The sequence below is a fragment of the Caretta caretta genome, chromosome 1, assembly GCF_965140235.1.
Source record: "Caretta caretta isolate rCarCar2 chromosome 1, rCarCar1.hap1, whole genome shotgun sequence".
Lineage (NCBI taxonomy): Eukaryota > Metazoa > Chordata > Testudines > Cheloniidae > Caretta > Caretta caretta.
In genome coordinates this window covers 245092839-245109979 of record NC_134206.1, presented here as the reverse complement: position 1 = coordinate 245109979, position 17141 = coordinate 245092839, and the positions used below count along the sequence as shown (strand labels likewise).

The 17141-nt window shown below is 43.4% G+C and overlaps 1 protein-coding gene across 3 annotated transcripts in view; it reads left to right on the top strand.

Moving 5' to 3' along the window:
* The window catches only part of TMTC1 (transmembrane O-mannosyltransferase targeting cadherins 1), a 179519-nt gene that overhangs the window by 122453 nt on the left and 39925 nt on the right, over positions 1–17141 (top strand). For all 3 annotated transcript variants that reach the window (XM_048829275.2, XM_048829284.2, XM_048829264.2), the window contains one exon: positions 6553–6666. In XM_048829275.2, the coding sequence (XP_048685232.2) occupies positions 6553–6666 (114 nt within the window). The remainder of the gene's footprint in view (positions 1–6552; positions 6667–17141) is intronic.

Here is a 17141-nt window from a genome sequence, read left to right as displayed (position 1 = left end):
TGTGGGGGCTACTCTGGGGCTGGAGATATTTGATAGCTGCTCCCTGGTCCTAGGGTGCTGGAGAGAGATCTTTGGGCTGAGGCTTGTTGAGAAGAGCTATGCGGTAGCATTAATAGGGAATGGAACTCTGGGATAAGAGTTCAGATTGGGCTTTTAGGGAACAGGAGCTGGGAGGGAAGTGAGAAAGGTGCGTTGACAGGGAAATTCTGTCCTAGGAGAAAGTGGGGGAGAGGACTTTTGACTAGATTGGGTGAAGGGGAGACTGTCAATGAAGACAGGGGAGAAAGGAAACAAAGAGAATGAATGCAGGGAGAACAGCAGTAAGCCAAGAGGGAGAAGGCACGGGGAGAAAGTGGGGAACAACAGGGGCAAATAAGAGGAAAAATAAAAGGGGAGCAAGGAGAGGAGGAGACTAGCACAATACAAACTTACATGTGGGAAAGAGACAAACATCAACTGATTTGGTAGATGGTGTTTGTCTCTGTGCATAGGCACACTTGCACGTTGTGGGGAGAGTCTTTCATATAATTCCTGTTTTCTCCATTCTCCTTTCTGTCTCCCATTTCAGCTTTTCATTAATTGGTGCTTTTTGTCATCTCATTTTGTGTGTCACATCTATTTTTAATTCCTCTCTGTCTTATCCTTGAATGGACTGTGGTTCTTTGGTTTTGGCCATTGAGGGAGACTGCCTCTATTATATACAGATTTCTCTAACCTGGTCAAGATGCACTTGAATGTACAACATTGTAATGGGCTGGTCTCCTTCAATGCACCCCTCATAGCGTAGGGTCACGCTACAGGCAGCCTGCTTCACTTTCCCTTCTTGGACTGTTTAAGCAACTTTTCTCCATTCCCATCCTTTCTCAGGTTCTGCTTTGTTAAAATAACAAACATCCAAAAGTCCTTACAAACAAAGGTTTTTCTTCCTCCACACCTTCCTGCCTGGGGGCCCTTCCTGCTTTGGCAGTCCACAGCTGGGCCCTACCTGGCTGGAGTCTCAGTCCTAACTCCCAGGACTCTCTGCTAGAGCCTGCTCACTCCTAACAGTCTCTAAGACATGAGCATTCCCACTTTTCACTGTAGACTCTTTCTAGGGCAATCACCATGATCCCTTCCAGGTGTGGCTCATTCTGTAATTAGGGTTGCCTAGCCCCAATCCTCCAGGGGTGTAAGCCAGCCTGTTACAAACATGGTACCAATTAATCACATTACACTCATTTTTATCATATACTCAGGGTGAAATTCACCCGGGTGCATGTAGCAATGCAAGGCACAGGCACTGTTTGTGCTGGCCGTCTGTACACACAGATTAATTTTACCCACTGAGAGCATTCCTTCAATCACAAATGTTCTAATGTTAGGAAACTGAGACAATATGCTATCTGAAGGTGTGGTGGCCAAAAACAAAAATGCACTGTCACCACTGACATTAATTAACCTGGTGGTTTGCAACCTTCCACACAAAAAAACAAGGATTGATGGATACCCCCATAAGGGTCATCAGAGCTCAGTGGGCCAAGAGGGGTCTAGACTCTGCTCCTCTTTGCTGTACTACCCTTCAATCAAGCTACCTAGTACTCTGTTGAGCTTTAGAACAGCAGTTCTCAACTCGGGGTCTACGAGCCCTTTCAAGGGGGCTGCGGGGCCCCGCGGTTGAAAACCAGAGCCTGAGCCCTAGCACCCCTCAGGAGGCTGAAGCCAGGAGGCGTGGGGCTGACGCCCTGATTTCTGGCACCCCCCACGGGGCTGAAGCTGGGAGGCACAGTGCTGAATCCCGGAGCCCCACGCTCTGGTGGTCCCTGTGGGGCAGAAGCCCTGAGCCCATGGGCAGAGTTGGAGACATGGAAGGCATTGCCCCCCCTAAACTGCAGCACAAGAGCATGGCAGTTTGGGGGCAGCTCCACACCTCATCCCCCCAGCCAGGTCAGAGGTGGGAAGCTGGAGCTGGGCAGCATTGAACAGCTGGTCATCTGGCTGGTGCCATGGAGCGGGCAGCGACAGCGTTTCCTTGTCTCCTGCTGGTGCCCTGGGTTGAAGCTGCTCCCTAGCTCCAGCCCCTTTTGCTCATGCAGCAAGTAAGAGCTGCCTGGGTGGGGAGACCCCTCTGGGAACAGGGGGAGCCCTCCTGGCACACAGCCCCTAGCTACCCCCCTCCTGGCACCCTGAGCTACACCCATGCCTGAAGACAGCCCCTAGCTACCCCATCTGCACTGTGAGCTACTCCCCTTCCCGCACACAGACCCAGCAATCCCCTCTCTGCACTTTGAGCTACTCCCCTGCCTGCACACAGCCCCTAGCTATCCCCTCCCTGTAGCCTAAGCTGTTTTCAAACTTTTTGAGCCAACCCCCCACCTTTGAGTTATAATTTTTGGTTGCGTGCCCCCACTCCAAAACCCAGACAGGCTGGGCGCCCTGCTGAGGTGAGTCATGGGGTGGAGGTGGCACTCACTCCCTGGACCCCACCATCTGGAGTTGGCCAAGCCCCGCTGGCCCCTGGCCCCCCACAAATGGAAGTCAAACTATGCCTATACCCAAGGCCTCTGACCCAAGTCTCTCTCTCCCCTCCTTCCCCCCGGACCCTGGAGTTTTTATAGCATGTCAAGGGGGGGTCTCAGAGAGAAAAAGGTTGAGAACCCCTGCTCTAGAAAGTGTTTCCACATCATCCCCAACTTGGGAGAGTGCTTTAAATTGCATGTCTGCTCTGAAAAGCAACTATGTAAAAATGGTTTCAGAGTAGCAGCCGTGTTAGTCTGTATCCACAAAAAGAAAAGGAGTACTTGTGGCACCTTAGAGACTAACCAATTTATTTGAGCATGAGCTTTCATGAGCTACAGCTCACTTCATCGGATGCATGCAGACTAACAAATTTATTTGAGCATCAGCTTTCGTGAGCTACAGCTCACTTCATTGGATGTCCGATGAAGTGAGCTGTAGCTCACAAAAGCTTATGCTCAAATAAATTGGTTAGTCTCTAAGGTGCCACAAGTCCTCCTTTTCTTTATGTAAAAATGGTACTTTTTGTTTACGAGCAAATCTGTTTCCTGAATCACTGATTTAAATCTTTAAATCACTTTAGTCAGGTAAAAAAGAAGAAGAGGACAAAGCAATTCCTACTTTTTACTCCTGTTAATTCTGCAAAGAGTGAGTTGGCTTCTATTCCATTTGTGCATCATCAGCTGAATGTTTTCAGTTCCAAGCATTTTACGCTTGTGAAAATCAACGGGCTAGGGCTGCACATGTGTCACTGGGGGAATAATTGGCCTGGAGATCTTTTATTAGTGGCGATGATTCACAAAGCAGAAAGAACTCAGCGCAACTTGCCTCCCAGAGCCCAGGTTGGGTGTCCAGGACTGACGATAGAAAATCTTTTTGCTTATAAACTGAGCACAATTCATGTGGGCATCACTGAAAAGCATTAAAATGGTGCCCCAGAGAGACTGACTTGTAAGAGTAGAACCTGTGCTTTAGGACAGAATGGGGGCTACTGAGAGAAGGTTGTTTCCAAGCATTGGCCAAGTAGGATTTGGCTAACGATGGGATGTTTGAAGTTGGGAGTGCTACTGGTAGTTAACAGGGTGTTGTATCCCACTAGGATGACTTGTAGCTTTATCTCCGAGAGGAAATATGTGCAAAATGGCTTGTATACATTTATCTTTCATTTATGACAGTTAAAGGTAGCAGGATAGTCAGCAGGGAAGAAAAGCCTCCTGAGAAGTGACTTTCATGCTCAGCGGATCTGTTTCTTTCTGGAGTTGGCTTGGTTACAATAAATTCTGAGACGGGAAAAAATTGGAAATGCATATTGGAAAAATGTGTGTGCAGTGGTGGGAGGGGGGCTTGGTGGGAACAGAAATGGAAAAACATTGTGTGCTGCTTTGTTGTTTATACTCCACCCTTTCCCATTTGGCTTTGGTTAGGAACATGATTGTTTCCTCTTTCAGTTAGAGAACAGTGTCCTGTTCTAATCAAGAACCACATTTCAGAAGTGTTATTTATTTACCTAGGCATTCATCCTACATGTACCTGGTGTAGTGTCTGTTCTTGAGGCATTCAGTGAAACTGCTTATACTGTGTCATAAGCATTTGCAGGATCAGCCCATCAGCTTGGATATGAGAAGAATAAATAGGTCAACAAGAATTATTGGCTGAGCACAGAGGAATAAAGAACAAAAAAAGAGCACTAATACAAATATTATCCTTCCTTCCTATCCAACACGCAGACATATGGTAGAGAGAGAATGTTTATCTAGGGAGGTCTTAATAAATGGAACCATAGTGATTGATTAATTATACTTAAAGGGAAACTGTCAAAAGAAAAACACTATTTAAAAAATGCCTGTCTTACTAATAAAACTGTGGTTCATTAGAACTGAAATACGTAATGTACTTCTCACCACATATTCATTTTGCTGTGTTCGGGCTGGGACTATAATGAGCTCAATCACTCATCAGAGTTAGGCCACTGAATAGCTCTGAGATGGTAACAGTTTTGAGCCACTACCTATGTTTTCACATAAAACGTAGTCATTGATGTAATGATACAATTTCCATATAAGAATTAATACTCCAGTAATGCCCAGAATATTGTGAGTACTTAATAGCTCCCAAGCCAATGGAAATTAATGCAGCCATAGCATTCACACGTTACTTGCTGCTGGTGTATAATATCTTTGTAAAAACAACTATAGAGAATCATTCTCTTAAGAATAGCATCAATTAACTGATTTAGTTCAACAATTAGTCACAGAATGGCTTGTGCCTTAGTGCTTCCTGATAAATAATTTAGAAACACCTTATGGTTAGGAAACCAAACAAGTAGTGATTTTTAACTCTTATAGGCAAAGCACAGATCTGTTGTGCTGAACACTAAGTTACGGTGGATAAACCTGTGGAAGGGTTCTCCTTTCTACCATGCATGCGCATTCGTCTGCCTTTCCTTCTCTCATCTCCACACACACTGATGCCATACTGCCCCATCCTCATTCCCACCGAAGTCCAATATGCTTTCTTCCCCTTTTTATCCAGGCCTCCTATGAGACATCTACAACTGCTCCTCTCCTGGTCCCATCCTGGCCTAATCCCATGACCTTTTACAGTGGTTTGGGTCTCAGAAGTAGCTCTTTAGTCTCTCAAGACTTGGCTTCTTCTTTGGAAACTAATACGTCAGTGCACTCTCAGATTGGAAAGGAGGAACAAGCCAAAGCCTGGCAGAAAGGCTGGAAATGTGCTGATCTCTGCAATTGCTTACTATAGTTAGGAGGATCTGATCTGGTGGATGGGAAGAAGGAAGCAGCAGTAAAACAAGTGTACCTTAACCAAATTGTGTGAAAAGGAATAGGGCTGAGGTTTGAGCCAGTTCTTATTCTTTATGACATGAACCAATTCACCCATCTCTATTCCTAATAACCCTTAGAGATCCTCTGGATGTCTGGAAGCTATATTTCTCTGCTTTATGTAACAACAAGAGAGTGCCTAAGTTTCTAGCTCTTTGTAGGAGAAATGATTTATGATGCGTCTTCTGTTATTTCTTTTAGTGTCCAGCATCATCACAGCATTTCTCTTAGGGCATGTCTCCACTTACCTGGGGATTGACGCACAGCGTTTGATCCACAAGGGATCAATTTAGCGGGTCTAGTAAAGACGTGCTAAATCGACCGCCAATCGCTCATCCGTTGACTCCGGTACTCCAACAGAACAAGAAGCATAAAGTAAGTCAACAGGAGAGTTTCTCCTGTTGACCCAGTGCGGTGTAGACACTGCAATAACTCGACCTAAGATACGTCGACTCCAGCTACATTATTCACGTAGCTAGAGTTGCGTAACTTAGGTTGCCTTATCCCGTAGTGTAGACCTAGCCTTAGAGTCGCACGGTTTTGCAGTCCTATGTAAATCTAGTCATCAAACAGCTGCTGAGTCATGCATTTTATTGATTTGGCAATGGGTGGGCATTTGTGTGTGTTTTTCTTCCTGTGTTCTAAGTGATAATGCCAATAGTTCAGCTCCTTCTCAGCCCCAGGTACACTCCGCTCAGTTTTTCTGCTGTTTATAAATACCTGTTCAAACCACTGTGCAGTGTGCATCATGTGTCCCCCTCTAGGGGCTGATTCAGACAGACTAGCTACCTACTGCCATGTCCAGCTAGTGGACTTAGGTCAAGATTTTTAAAAGTGACTAGTGATTTTGGTGCGTCGGTCTTTGGGTGCCCAACTTGAGAAGCCTTAAAAGGGCCTGATTTTCAAAAGTTGCTAAGTGCCTGCCCTCTACAAATCAGGCCCCTTCAGATGCTATAAATTGGACATCCAAAAATTGATGCACCTAAAATCACTAGTCATTTTTGAAAATGTAAGCATTAGTCCTTCAGCTCCAGCGGCAGAGGTCTTTGGTGCTAGAAACCCCATGCTTAATCCCTGGTGCTAGCCTGTGATGAGGATGTTGCATCTATACATGGATGTGTATACAAAACTGGATCTGTTTTGTATAGGCTGAAGCTCTGAATCTGTGGGCACCTGTCTTAACAGTTAACCTCTTTCCATTTTTTGTTCCCATTTGTAGGTCAGGTGTGCAGACTCTGCCCCATAATGCCAAGGTACACTACAACTATGCCAATTTTCTGAAAGACCAGGGTCGTAACAGCGAAGCCATCTATCACTACAAAACCGCCCTCAAGTAAGTTCCTTGAAACCACTATTAAGACTGTTTACTTAAACTTCCTCTTGTGGCACATGAAGTGTTGTGTTTTCTCTTTTCCTAACAATAGACACCTCCCTGGTAGCAGTTATGGCTTAACTTGAAAGCTCTTTGGCTTTCTCCCACTGTGTGTGTGCGCCTGTGAGAGAGAGTTAACTATGTGGCATTTCAGAGTTTCCATAGCTACACATTGAGTAGTGAGGTGTCATTTACCCGGCTGAATGTACACTGCTAAATGGGAGGGAGTTGCCATAGCTGTATTTGCAGGTGCTCAGGCCATTTATATTAATAAATTATTAATGGTGCATGTATGAAAAATACCAAGGCTGTAACCAGCAAGGTAGAGTAATGATAATACTTAACACTTATACAAAGCTTTACATCTTCAAAGCACCATCTAAACACTGACTATTAATTTATCCTCAGAACATCCCAGCTTGGTAGGTGGGTAAATAGTATTATCCCCATTTTACAGATGGAGAAACTAAAACAGCAAGATGAGTTGACTTGGCCAAAGCCACATAGTAAGTTTGTACCAGAGCCAGGATTATAACTCATGGCCTCATGATACCCAATCCCACACTTACTCCTACAGACCACGCTGCCCCTCAGTATGGGTGCAGCAGTGCAGCACCACTGTAGTTAAGGTTGCATCCTGAGTTCTGTTTAAAGATTGATCTTTCTAAACTCTAAAATTGGCAGGCTTGATCAGATTCCTTTGAAATTTGGTGTGCCTCAGCATCATGGCCGGGTCATGGGTGTCCAGATCTGGTAGTCAGAACCAGACTCTGCAGTCATGAGACAGGAGTCAGGATATCAGGAGGTCAGAAGTAGGAGACAAACTGGAGACCACGGCAAGTCAGATGCCTGGGGTGAAGCCGGAGCAGGTAGCAGGACTTGGGGAGGGCGCAGAAGGCACACAGAGTAGAGTGGAGCCCAGCTGTTCAGACAGCTTCCTGTTCCTGCTGTCGGCTTAATTAAGGCCAGCTGGCCAATTGGGATTTCACCAATCGGACCTCAGGGGGCGGAGCCTCACACTGGGGCTGGGCTTTGTGGGTCCCAGATAAGCTATTGTCAGCAGGTTGCCAGGTGGCTGCTCCCATAAACCCTATGGGCCTGGGTTTGAGACCTGTGGGTCAAGACACTCAGGAGGGTGAAGGATAGGGTTATTGACCCAAATGTGGGGTCATGGGGTTGTGGAAATATGCCTCCCCTTCCCCAAATAGCCAATTTTCAAAAAGTTTCTCAGGTGTGTGTGGTTTTTTTGTGCTCAGAACTAGAGATCAGGCTATTGATAAGATGATGGCCAGAATAGTCTCAATCTGTCAAGTTTTACCAGAGAGAGTGCATGGTGCCCGCTAAATCTTTTGGGGACCCAAACTAAGAACGGTATTTAAGAAAAGGTATGTTTGTACAGTGCATGTGCGCTAATCCAGAAAAATGGATAGAGGGCTTCCATTCCCACCAGTTTTTACATGCTTGTCAAGCTTGACTATTGTTAGTGCTCTAAAATCTGAATGGTTACTTGGATTGCTTGGAAATTTGTTGTGCCCCTCGGAGGCCTGGGGCAGTGTTCATGATCCAAATTTGGGGTCAGTTCATCAATGGGTTCCTGCATTTCAGAACTCCCAAAAATAATTTCCTTCTGTTGCCTTGTGCAGCCTGGCCCCACAGCTCAATGAATGGGCACCCTTGTAGCATATAGCCTCCTTCTGAGTTGTGGAAATGGGGAAGGGGGAGCCTCTCCTAGAGGAGCAAACACAAGAAAAAGAACAACAATAAAAGACCGAGAGAAAAACAGAAAGCAAAAGCCAAAGATACAAAAAAAAAAAAAAATCACAGCAGAGAGGAAAGAGACAAAGACAGAAAAAGAGAAAAGATAGGCAGAAAAAAGAGACAGAAGAAAGGCATGTAGGACGTAGCTTGGTGCAAGGGAACATGTGCATATAAGGGGTATCATCCCTTGCAAACTAGGGGTTCTGACAGAAAAATGGCTGGGAACCTTTTCTTATTGATCTGCAGCTTGCTTAGTCCCTAAATGTGGAGGAAGGACAGAAATTACCTCTGTCCAATTAGACTGTGTCTGTGCTAATGCCCTCTGGCAAACTAAGGAATAATATTGATGGCTCTGAAACGGAGCCCCACCCAGTCATGATTAGCTGGAAGGATGGTATTTGCTGCCACCCACCATGTCTGGAAAATGGATGTGAGAGGCATTGGACAAAATTTTGGACAGGGATACTGAGGACATCACAGTTTTTTTTTTTTTAAAGAAGTATTAGCAAATGCTACCCATCTGTAAAAGTGAACTTACTAGTACCCATGGCTGCTTAGCCACTCCCTCCTCCCCATCTTGACGCTGCCACTAGTGCAGGCATCTGTTTGTGTGTTCCTCAGAGTTTATAGTATTTGCTGACAACAGATTTTGCTCAGCTGTCTCTCTAGCTCAGCAGCACCCAAAAATCATAATTATGGTGCTGTCTTCTGCTCCGCAGTACTTCAATTATACAAGAGGCTATTCTAGAATTGATTGCAGGCCATGTTTTTTCAACTTTATTAGATATGTAGCTTGTCATTATGATGATATCTGCAGTGCTTGTGTCATGTAAAAGACTGGATTTTCAAAGGAGCTGGGTAGCTTCAGCTCCCTTTGTCTTCAGTGGGAGCTGGGTTGCTTGGCACCTTAGAAAATCAAGCTGCAGGTGTGCACCCTGCGGAGTTAACGTTCTAATCCTGTTAATAAGATACATAGGAAAACAAATGTTGTCTAGTGCTTGGAGCTTAAACTAAGAGTTGTCTCTCATAGGTTCTGCTTCTCACTTTGCCATTGACTAGAGGTGTTACCTTGATCAAATCATTTAATCTCTCTGTGTCTCAGTTTTCCACATCTGTAGAATGGGGATATTAATATTTATCTATGTAGGGCTACTCCTACTCCACTTCTCTGTCCATCTTCTCTCTTCTCCTGTCTCTTTTTCTCTTTTTTTTTTTTCCATGTTGTCTTTTCTGCCCCTGCGCCCGCTCCCTGACTGCGTGTCACAGAATGTTGGGGCCTATATACTAAAATACAAAGCAGTGTAGGTACAAAATTGTAAATAGACTTCCACCAAGAATGCTGTACTATAAATTACGCACAATCGCTCCCAGTTTTGAAAAGTCCTGAGTCAGTAGGTAGGTCTTGCATCAGACATTGAAATTCAGCAAATTCCAGCTCTGTTGAAGCAATGGAAAAGGTTGGTAAATAACATGGTGATGGGTGCAGTATAGGATCCTAGATACATGTCAGAGATACAAGCAAATTCCAGCGCCAGGCTTCCTGTTGTGAGTATAACCTGCTCCCCAATGTTCCAGTGTAAAGAATGTGAGCAACAGCACCCAAGCTGATCCTAGCTGTTGCACCAGCTCTTTCTCACAATGTGACTGGAATACTAATGATACTGGGTCGAATTCTCTGTTGGTGTAAGTTATTGGAGTCCCATGGAAGCCAATGAATTTGTTACAATTTACATCAGCAGAGAATTTGGACCATTAAAGTTATGTTTGGCAGTCTAGTGGTAATCCACTGTCCTGCCACATATGGATCTAAATTTATCTACTGAGCGTGGTCCCTGTGGGACCACTGTACTCTTCCCTGGGGAAGGAGAGAGTAATTTACACCACTTTAAAATAATCTCCCTTAAGAGCAGCATTGAGGGGTTCAGAAAGGAGCCTCACTGAACCACCCTCCACTAGAAGGAAAGATTGCTATACCACAGAGTGTGTGAAAGTAGGGTGAAGGAGGTTTAAGGGGGAGAATTAGAGAGGCTATCATAGGACTTCAGTGACACTCCCAAAATGACAGAGGAAACTAGTGGTAGCACAGAAGGCTACCGTATAAAGACTGAGAGATCAGCAATCATGGTCCCTTCCTCCTGTGTCAGTGATGGTGGGGAGCACTGCAAAGGTCAGGTATGCAGTTGCTTGGAGTTGGGAAAAGGAGAGCCTTGCATCACCGTACAGCAGCTCCTTTGCGTAAGGAGCAGTGTTGGTGGCCCCTTGATCATTTTAGCTTGCTTTCAGAGTTTTATGGCAAATTGCAATTGATATAGTTTTTGTTGCATTTTTAATGTATATGAGATTAAGTATAAAAATTTGCTAAACAAAAATTATCATGATGTCACAGTGTACTTGGATGTCTTAACTACTCACAAAATTACTATTAATAATAATAAAACTTGGCACTTACAACACCTTTCAGCCAATGTTTAATTACCATGCAACTATTTAGTGAAGTATCGTAACACCCATGTGAGGTAAGTAATATTATAACTGTTATACAGATGAGTAGATTGAAGGGCACCTGGGTCACACAGTAAATCAATGGCAGTCAGGACTAGGTCTCAGGAATCCTAACTCTCAGTGTTTTAACCATTTGTTTACATTCCTATTATTCCCAGATCCTCAGCTGGCATAAATTGTTGTTGCTCCATTGATTTCAATGTAACTAATCAATGACCCAGAAGAATGTATTTTCTGATGATAAACCTGCAGGACAATATATTTCTAAAGGACAGAAGTCCCATTGACCACCTCTTAAGATGAATGTTTGTTTAAAATGGCGGCAGATCACTCTTTAGAAAATTCATTAAGCACTCAATGTGGAGGACCCAATCATGAAATGTTCTGGTTTATCTTGGCTTTGTGAATTAGTGTGTATTTATAAAAAGAAAAGGAGTACTTTTGGCACCTTAGAGACTAACCAATTTATTTGAGCATAAGCTTTCGTGAGCTACAGCTCACTTCATCGGATGCATACTCTGCAGTTTCCACAGTATGCATCCAATGAAGTGAGCTGTAGCTCACGAAAGCTTATGCTCAAATAAATTGGTTAGTCGCTAAGGTGCCACAAGTACTCCTTTTCTTTTTGTGAATACAGACTAACACGGCTGTTACTCTGAAACCTGTGTATTTATATACTGTGCTATACTAATTATATACTGTGCTGTAGCTGGGGAACATGAAAACTGAGACCAAATGTAAAAATATAGAGGAACATGATCATTTTAAAGAAAAGCTTAACTCTGTATGTGCATAAGTGTGCAAAAGTCTCTCCTTTGTGTCAGGTTCGGAAATGAACATTAAATCTAACCTGGAAGCACAGCCCTTTGGGGATGCAAACTAACATATGTATAAACCAGAGTTCATCAATAGTTGGCATTCTGGAATTGTAGTAATGGGTTATAAACCTTTTAGCTAACCTGCAATGGAACAATAAGCACATCACTGTAATCGACCTCTTTGGTAGTTTCTCAATCATGCTGTAGTGGCCCCAGAAGAAACTTGTTGCTTCACAAAATAAAAATAAATTAAGGTAATAAAAATGCGATATGGTAATAGGGTAAGGAAAATTACCTTTTAAGGCTAGTCTAAAGGTTTGCTGCTGTTGCAGATTTTCTACTTCTGCTAGTTCTGCTTGAGACCCCCCTGTTGACAGAGATCAAAAAATATTCGTCTTACATGAAATAAATCTTGTCTGATCACCTGCGTGAGAGAGAGAGAATATCAGGTCACTCAATTTCATGCTGATGTGATGAATATTTACAATGTGCTAATGAATACTACTTGTTGTTGTTGATCGCTGTTGAATTTTGGTGTTTTTCCGTTCTTCCTAAACTCTGTGTTGCTGAGGAGACGTTTTTATTATTCATCAGGAATGAATGTAAGCTTATGCACATGGGTGAATATAGCAGAGTTTTAAAAATCAATTCCAGGAAAGGGGTATTATCTCTTTAATAAGTGTTCTGGCAACAAAGGAAAAAATGCAAACTTGAAAAATTGTGGTAATTCAAAACTAAGTTTTCAAAGTGGCCTCATCCCATCCTCTGTATTTCCAGGGCTAAAATTGTGGACACGAAGTTTTAGACATGAAGTTTTTGCTGGCTGAGTTTTGCCCCCCCTGAATCTTCGGTTTGTGTGTATCAACACATTTGTGTTAAGGAATTGTCATGTAATTAGAGGCTTTGCTCAGTTTGGTTGCACAAATTACATTTTGTGCAGCCAAAGCTAAGTTTTGAGGTAGGCAAAAATTTTGACACCCAAAATTGAACCCCAGAATTTTTGGACATTCAGATTTGGAGGCTGTCTCTGAAATTTGGTCCTTACCCTTTTTTAGCAGAGTATATTGTTGTTTTCAAATTAAGATATAGACACAGGAGAGAGTTATCTTTGGGTCAGAGATGATAAAATGATCTGGAAATGGACAAAAATAATTTATTTATAACTGAATACATTATTTATAATTGATCTTTGCTGCTGGGTGAATACTCACAAAAATGAAATGGGGGAAGAAAATGGGGAAGGCAGGGGAGGGAGGGACAGAGATGATACTAGCAGGCATAGGGAGTTAGGCATCCTGAAGCAATCCAGAGCTACTTTCCACGGTGCTGCTATCTCCCATGGGAAACATGGACAAAGAAGTGAATTGGTTCCTGTTTCCAATCTGAACTTTAATTTTATATATGTGTGTGTGTATAAAATATTTGGTATTTGATATTATATAATACAACATAACAAGGGTGACCAAACTTACTAGCACTCCAAGCCGCATCTGACAATCTTCAGAAGTTTGAGAGCCAGGGCATTCCTGCCAAGGGCCAGAGCTCAGAGCGTCAGCCCCGCAGGAGGTGCCTGACAGGGCTTGGGGCTTTAGCCCAGCTCCTGCTGAAGCCCCGAAACCCCCTTCTCCACTAGGCAAAAGCCCTTACCCCACCACCTTGCTGCAGGGCAGAGGTCCTGAGCCTCCCACTCCAGTCTGATAGGTGGAGAATGCAGTGGAGGGGACTCCGCGAGCCGCATTTTAATGGTAAAAGAGCCTCATGTGGCTAGCGAGCCACAGTTTGGTCACCCCTGCAATGTAAAGTATTCATGTGTATATACATTGTGTGTGTCTGTGTGTGTGTATAAAATAATATTTTTTGTCCATTTGCAGATCATTGTATCATCTCTGATCCAGAGATAACTCTCTCCTGTGTCTATAACTTAATTTGAAAACAAATATGTACACAGTAGACCTGCAGAATTACAGACAACCTCGGGAACGGAGGTTGCTCATAACTCTGAATAAAGCACAGTTCGGACTCCAGATCCAGCAGCTGAGATGCCAGGCCATGTGTCAGCAACAGCTGAGCTGCTCCTTACTCAGCCCTGGCATGAGTCTGCAAGCTTTTCCCCCTCCCGGCAGGGGTGTGTGTGTGCGTGCGTGCACTGGCAGCCCCAGTGTCTTGCTTTAAGTGGCTGCCCCGCGCGTGAGGGTGGGGTTGGGGAGAGGCAGCCCAGAGGTGCCTGCCTTTAAGATGCAGTACAGGCACAGTACAGTATTTGCCTTTTTTGGCGGTTTCTGCTGCTGTCTGATTGGTTACTTCCCGTTTCTCTTGGTGTCTGGTAGACCGGTAAGTCTGTAACTCTGGTGTTCATATCTTTTGAGTGTGTGTGTGTTTACATAAATGTAAAATGAGGGGGAATATACAGACACACTCATATGTATTTTGTGTGTGTGAGCGTGAGAGAGAAAGTCAGACAGCCCTTTTGGGCTTTCTTTTCTGACCTCCTCCCACCAAGTAGAGCACCTCGAGAACATCTGGGCAGCAAAGAGGACTCCTGAGGTGGTTGTCCCATAGACCTTAGGGAGAACATCTGCCCCAGGGGGAGAGTTCCGGGTGGAGGAAGAGCTAGGAGGCAAACAGGCTGGTTTACTGGTTGGAAATACTAGTATTGCAGAGGAGGAAGAATCTGGGCCTTGCAGAACCCAAGTGCAGTCACTTAGGGCTTCATTCACATAATGGAACCTGGAAATTTCAGTGGAAATACTGACTTGCAGTACCATGACATGTCATGAGATCTTGCAGGAGAAAGGCTCAAACGAAGGGGGCATAGGTATATGTGCCATAGCCATATTTTCTGCTGCCCCATTTTGAGAAAAAGCTGTGCCATAACATCATTTGTGGTGGGTTGGACATTAACCAGTCGCACCACTCTATTCCCTCCCCCACTTAAAAATAAAACCCTAGGGAATATTACTGAGACTGTTTTTCTGCTAAGCTTTCCCACACACTTACCCACTGACTTTTTATGTATTTTAAATCAGCAGTATCTGGGGTTATTTAAACTGTGGTAAATTGCACACTGTATGTATTAAAACAAAATCTTGTTCACATGACCTTTTATTTAATATATAATATGTATATAGAAGAACTCCTTTCAGCACAAACTGCAGGTGGCCTGGGACACCAGCTGCACTTTATTTCTGGAAAGATTTACAATACCAACACCATTTGTTAGCCTGTTTATACAATGAGTTAGAATTTGCGCTGTTACCCTGTTATAGACATGGTTGCGTTCACTCCTGATGCTTTGAATGTCCTTATGACACCCAGAGTTATCGGCTATCTCTGTCGTTTGGGGTTTGATGAAGCCATATTTGGAAAGAATAAACTAATAGACTGCATTAGTAAATGTAGATAACTTGAGATAATTGCTAAGTGATGTAATAACCTTTGCTGGCTGAAAAGGATGCCTGGTAAAAACCTGAGCCATAGACTTAACAGTTGTCACAATGAAGTGCAATGGAGTGTTAGGCACATTGCTTTAACCAAGGGAGTTTATTTTAAAATTTATTTTGTGGAAAACATGCAATACAGTACATTCCACCCCCACACTCTTGCTCTGCTTTATACTGGCCAAGTATCAAGCAAGGCCATAGTTTTATTTATTCAAAACAAAGGGATATACATGGGACCATGAACAACAATACAAAGGATCCTTCTGCAGGGTCCTGTAAGAGGATCTGTAGCATTCCAGACACCTCTGCTATGGCACGGCCCCGTCTGGTACAGGAATGGCCTGTTGCCTTGTGGCAGTGCGATAAAAACTAAAATGTCACTGCTCTATTGATTTTATTTTCAGTGGAGTAAACATCTCTACATATTAGGACTCGGTGCTTCAAGACCATTCCATTCACCTGGCGTCTTATTATAAAACAGTCTCTCTCTCTCTGTGCAATAATTTGATTTTAAATACGAGGTGCAGGCAATGGGAAATAAGAGAATCATTGAAATGTGGGGCTGAAAGGGACCTTGAGAGGTCATCTAGTCCATCCCCATGCTGTGAGGCATGACCAAGTAAACCTAGACCATCCCTGACAGTGATGGTGGATTCCACAACCTCCCTTAGAAACCTATTCCAGTATTTAACTGTCCTTATGGTTAGAAAGTGTTTTCCTAAATCTCCCTTTCTGCAGATTAAGCCATTGCTTCTTGTCCTGTCTAATTAGATATAGAGAACAATTGAACCCCATTGTCTTTATAACAACCCTTATCATATTAGAAGACTGTTATTGGGTCCTCCTTCTGTCATTGTTTTTCAAGACTAATGTCCAGTTTTTTTAACCTTTCCTCATAGGTCAGATTTTCTAAACCTTTCATCGTTTTTGTTGCTCTCTTCTGGACTGTCTCCAATTTATCCACATCTTTCTTAAAGTGTGGTGCCCAGAACTAGAGAAAGTACTCCAGCTGAGGCCTCACCAGTGCTGAATAGAGTGAGACAGTTACCTCTCATGGCATAGATGAGACACTCCTGTTAATGCACCCTAGAAAGATATTAGCCTTTTTTGCAACCGGATCACGTTGTTGGCTCATATTCCATTTTTGATCCACTGTAGCCCCCACATTCTTTTCAGCAGTACTACCACCTTGCCAGTTATTACCCATTTTGTATTTGTGCATTTGATTTCTTTTTTCTTCCCACATGTAGTAGTTTGCACTTGTCTTTATTGAATTTCATCTTGTTGATTTCAGACCAATTCTCCAATGTATTAAGGTCCTTTTGAATTCTAATCCTGTCCTCCAGAATGCTTGCAACCCCTCCCAGGTTGGTGTTCAGATTTTTGTAAGCATACTCTCCACTCCATTATCCAAGTCATTAATGAAAATGATTAATACTGCTGGACCCAAGATAGACCCCTGCGGGCCCCGCTAGGTATGTCCTCCCATCTTGACAGCAAACCATTGATAACTACTATTTCAGTACAGTCTTTTAACCTGTTGTAAGTTATTTCAGAATTACGTATAGTAATTTCGTCTGGACCATATTTCCCTAGTTTGCTTATGAGTCACGTGGGACTGTGTCAAAAGCCTTACTAAAATCAAGATAAATCATGTTTACAGCTTCCCCGCCATCCACTAGGCCCACTAACCCTGTCAAAGAAGGAAATGAGGTTGATTTGGCATGATTTGTTTTTGACACATCTATGTTGGTTATTACTTATCACCCTATTATCCTCTAGGTACTTACAAATGGATTGTTTAATAATTTGTTCCAGTATCTTTCTATGTATTGAAATTAGGCTGACTGATTTATAATCCCTAGGGTTCTCTTTGTTCCTCTTTTAAAGGTAGGATGTTTGTCCTCAGGGCTGGCTC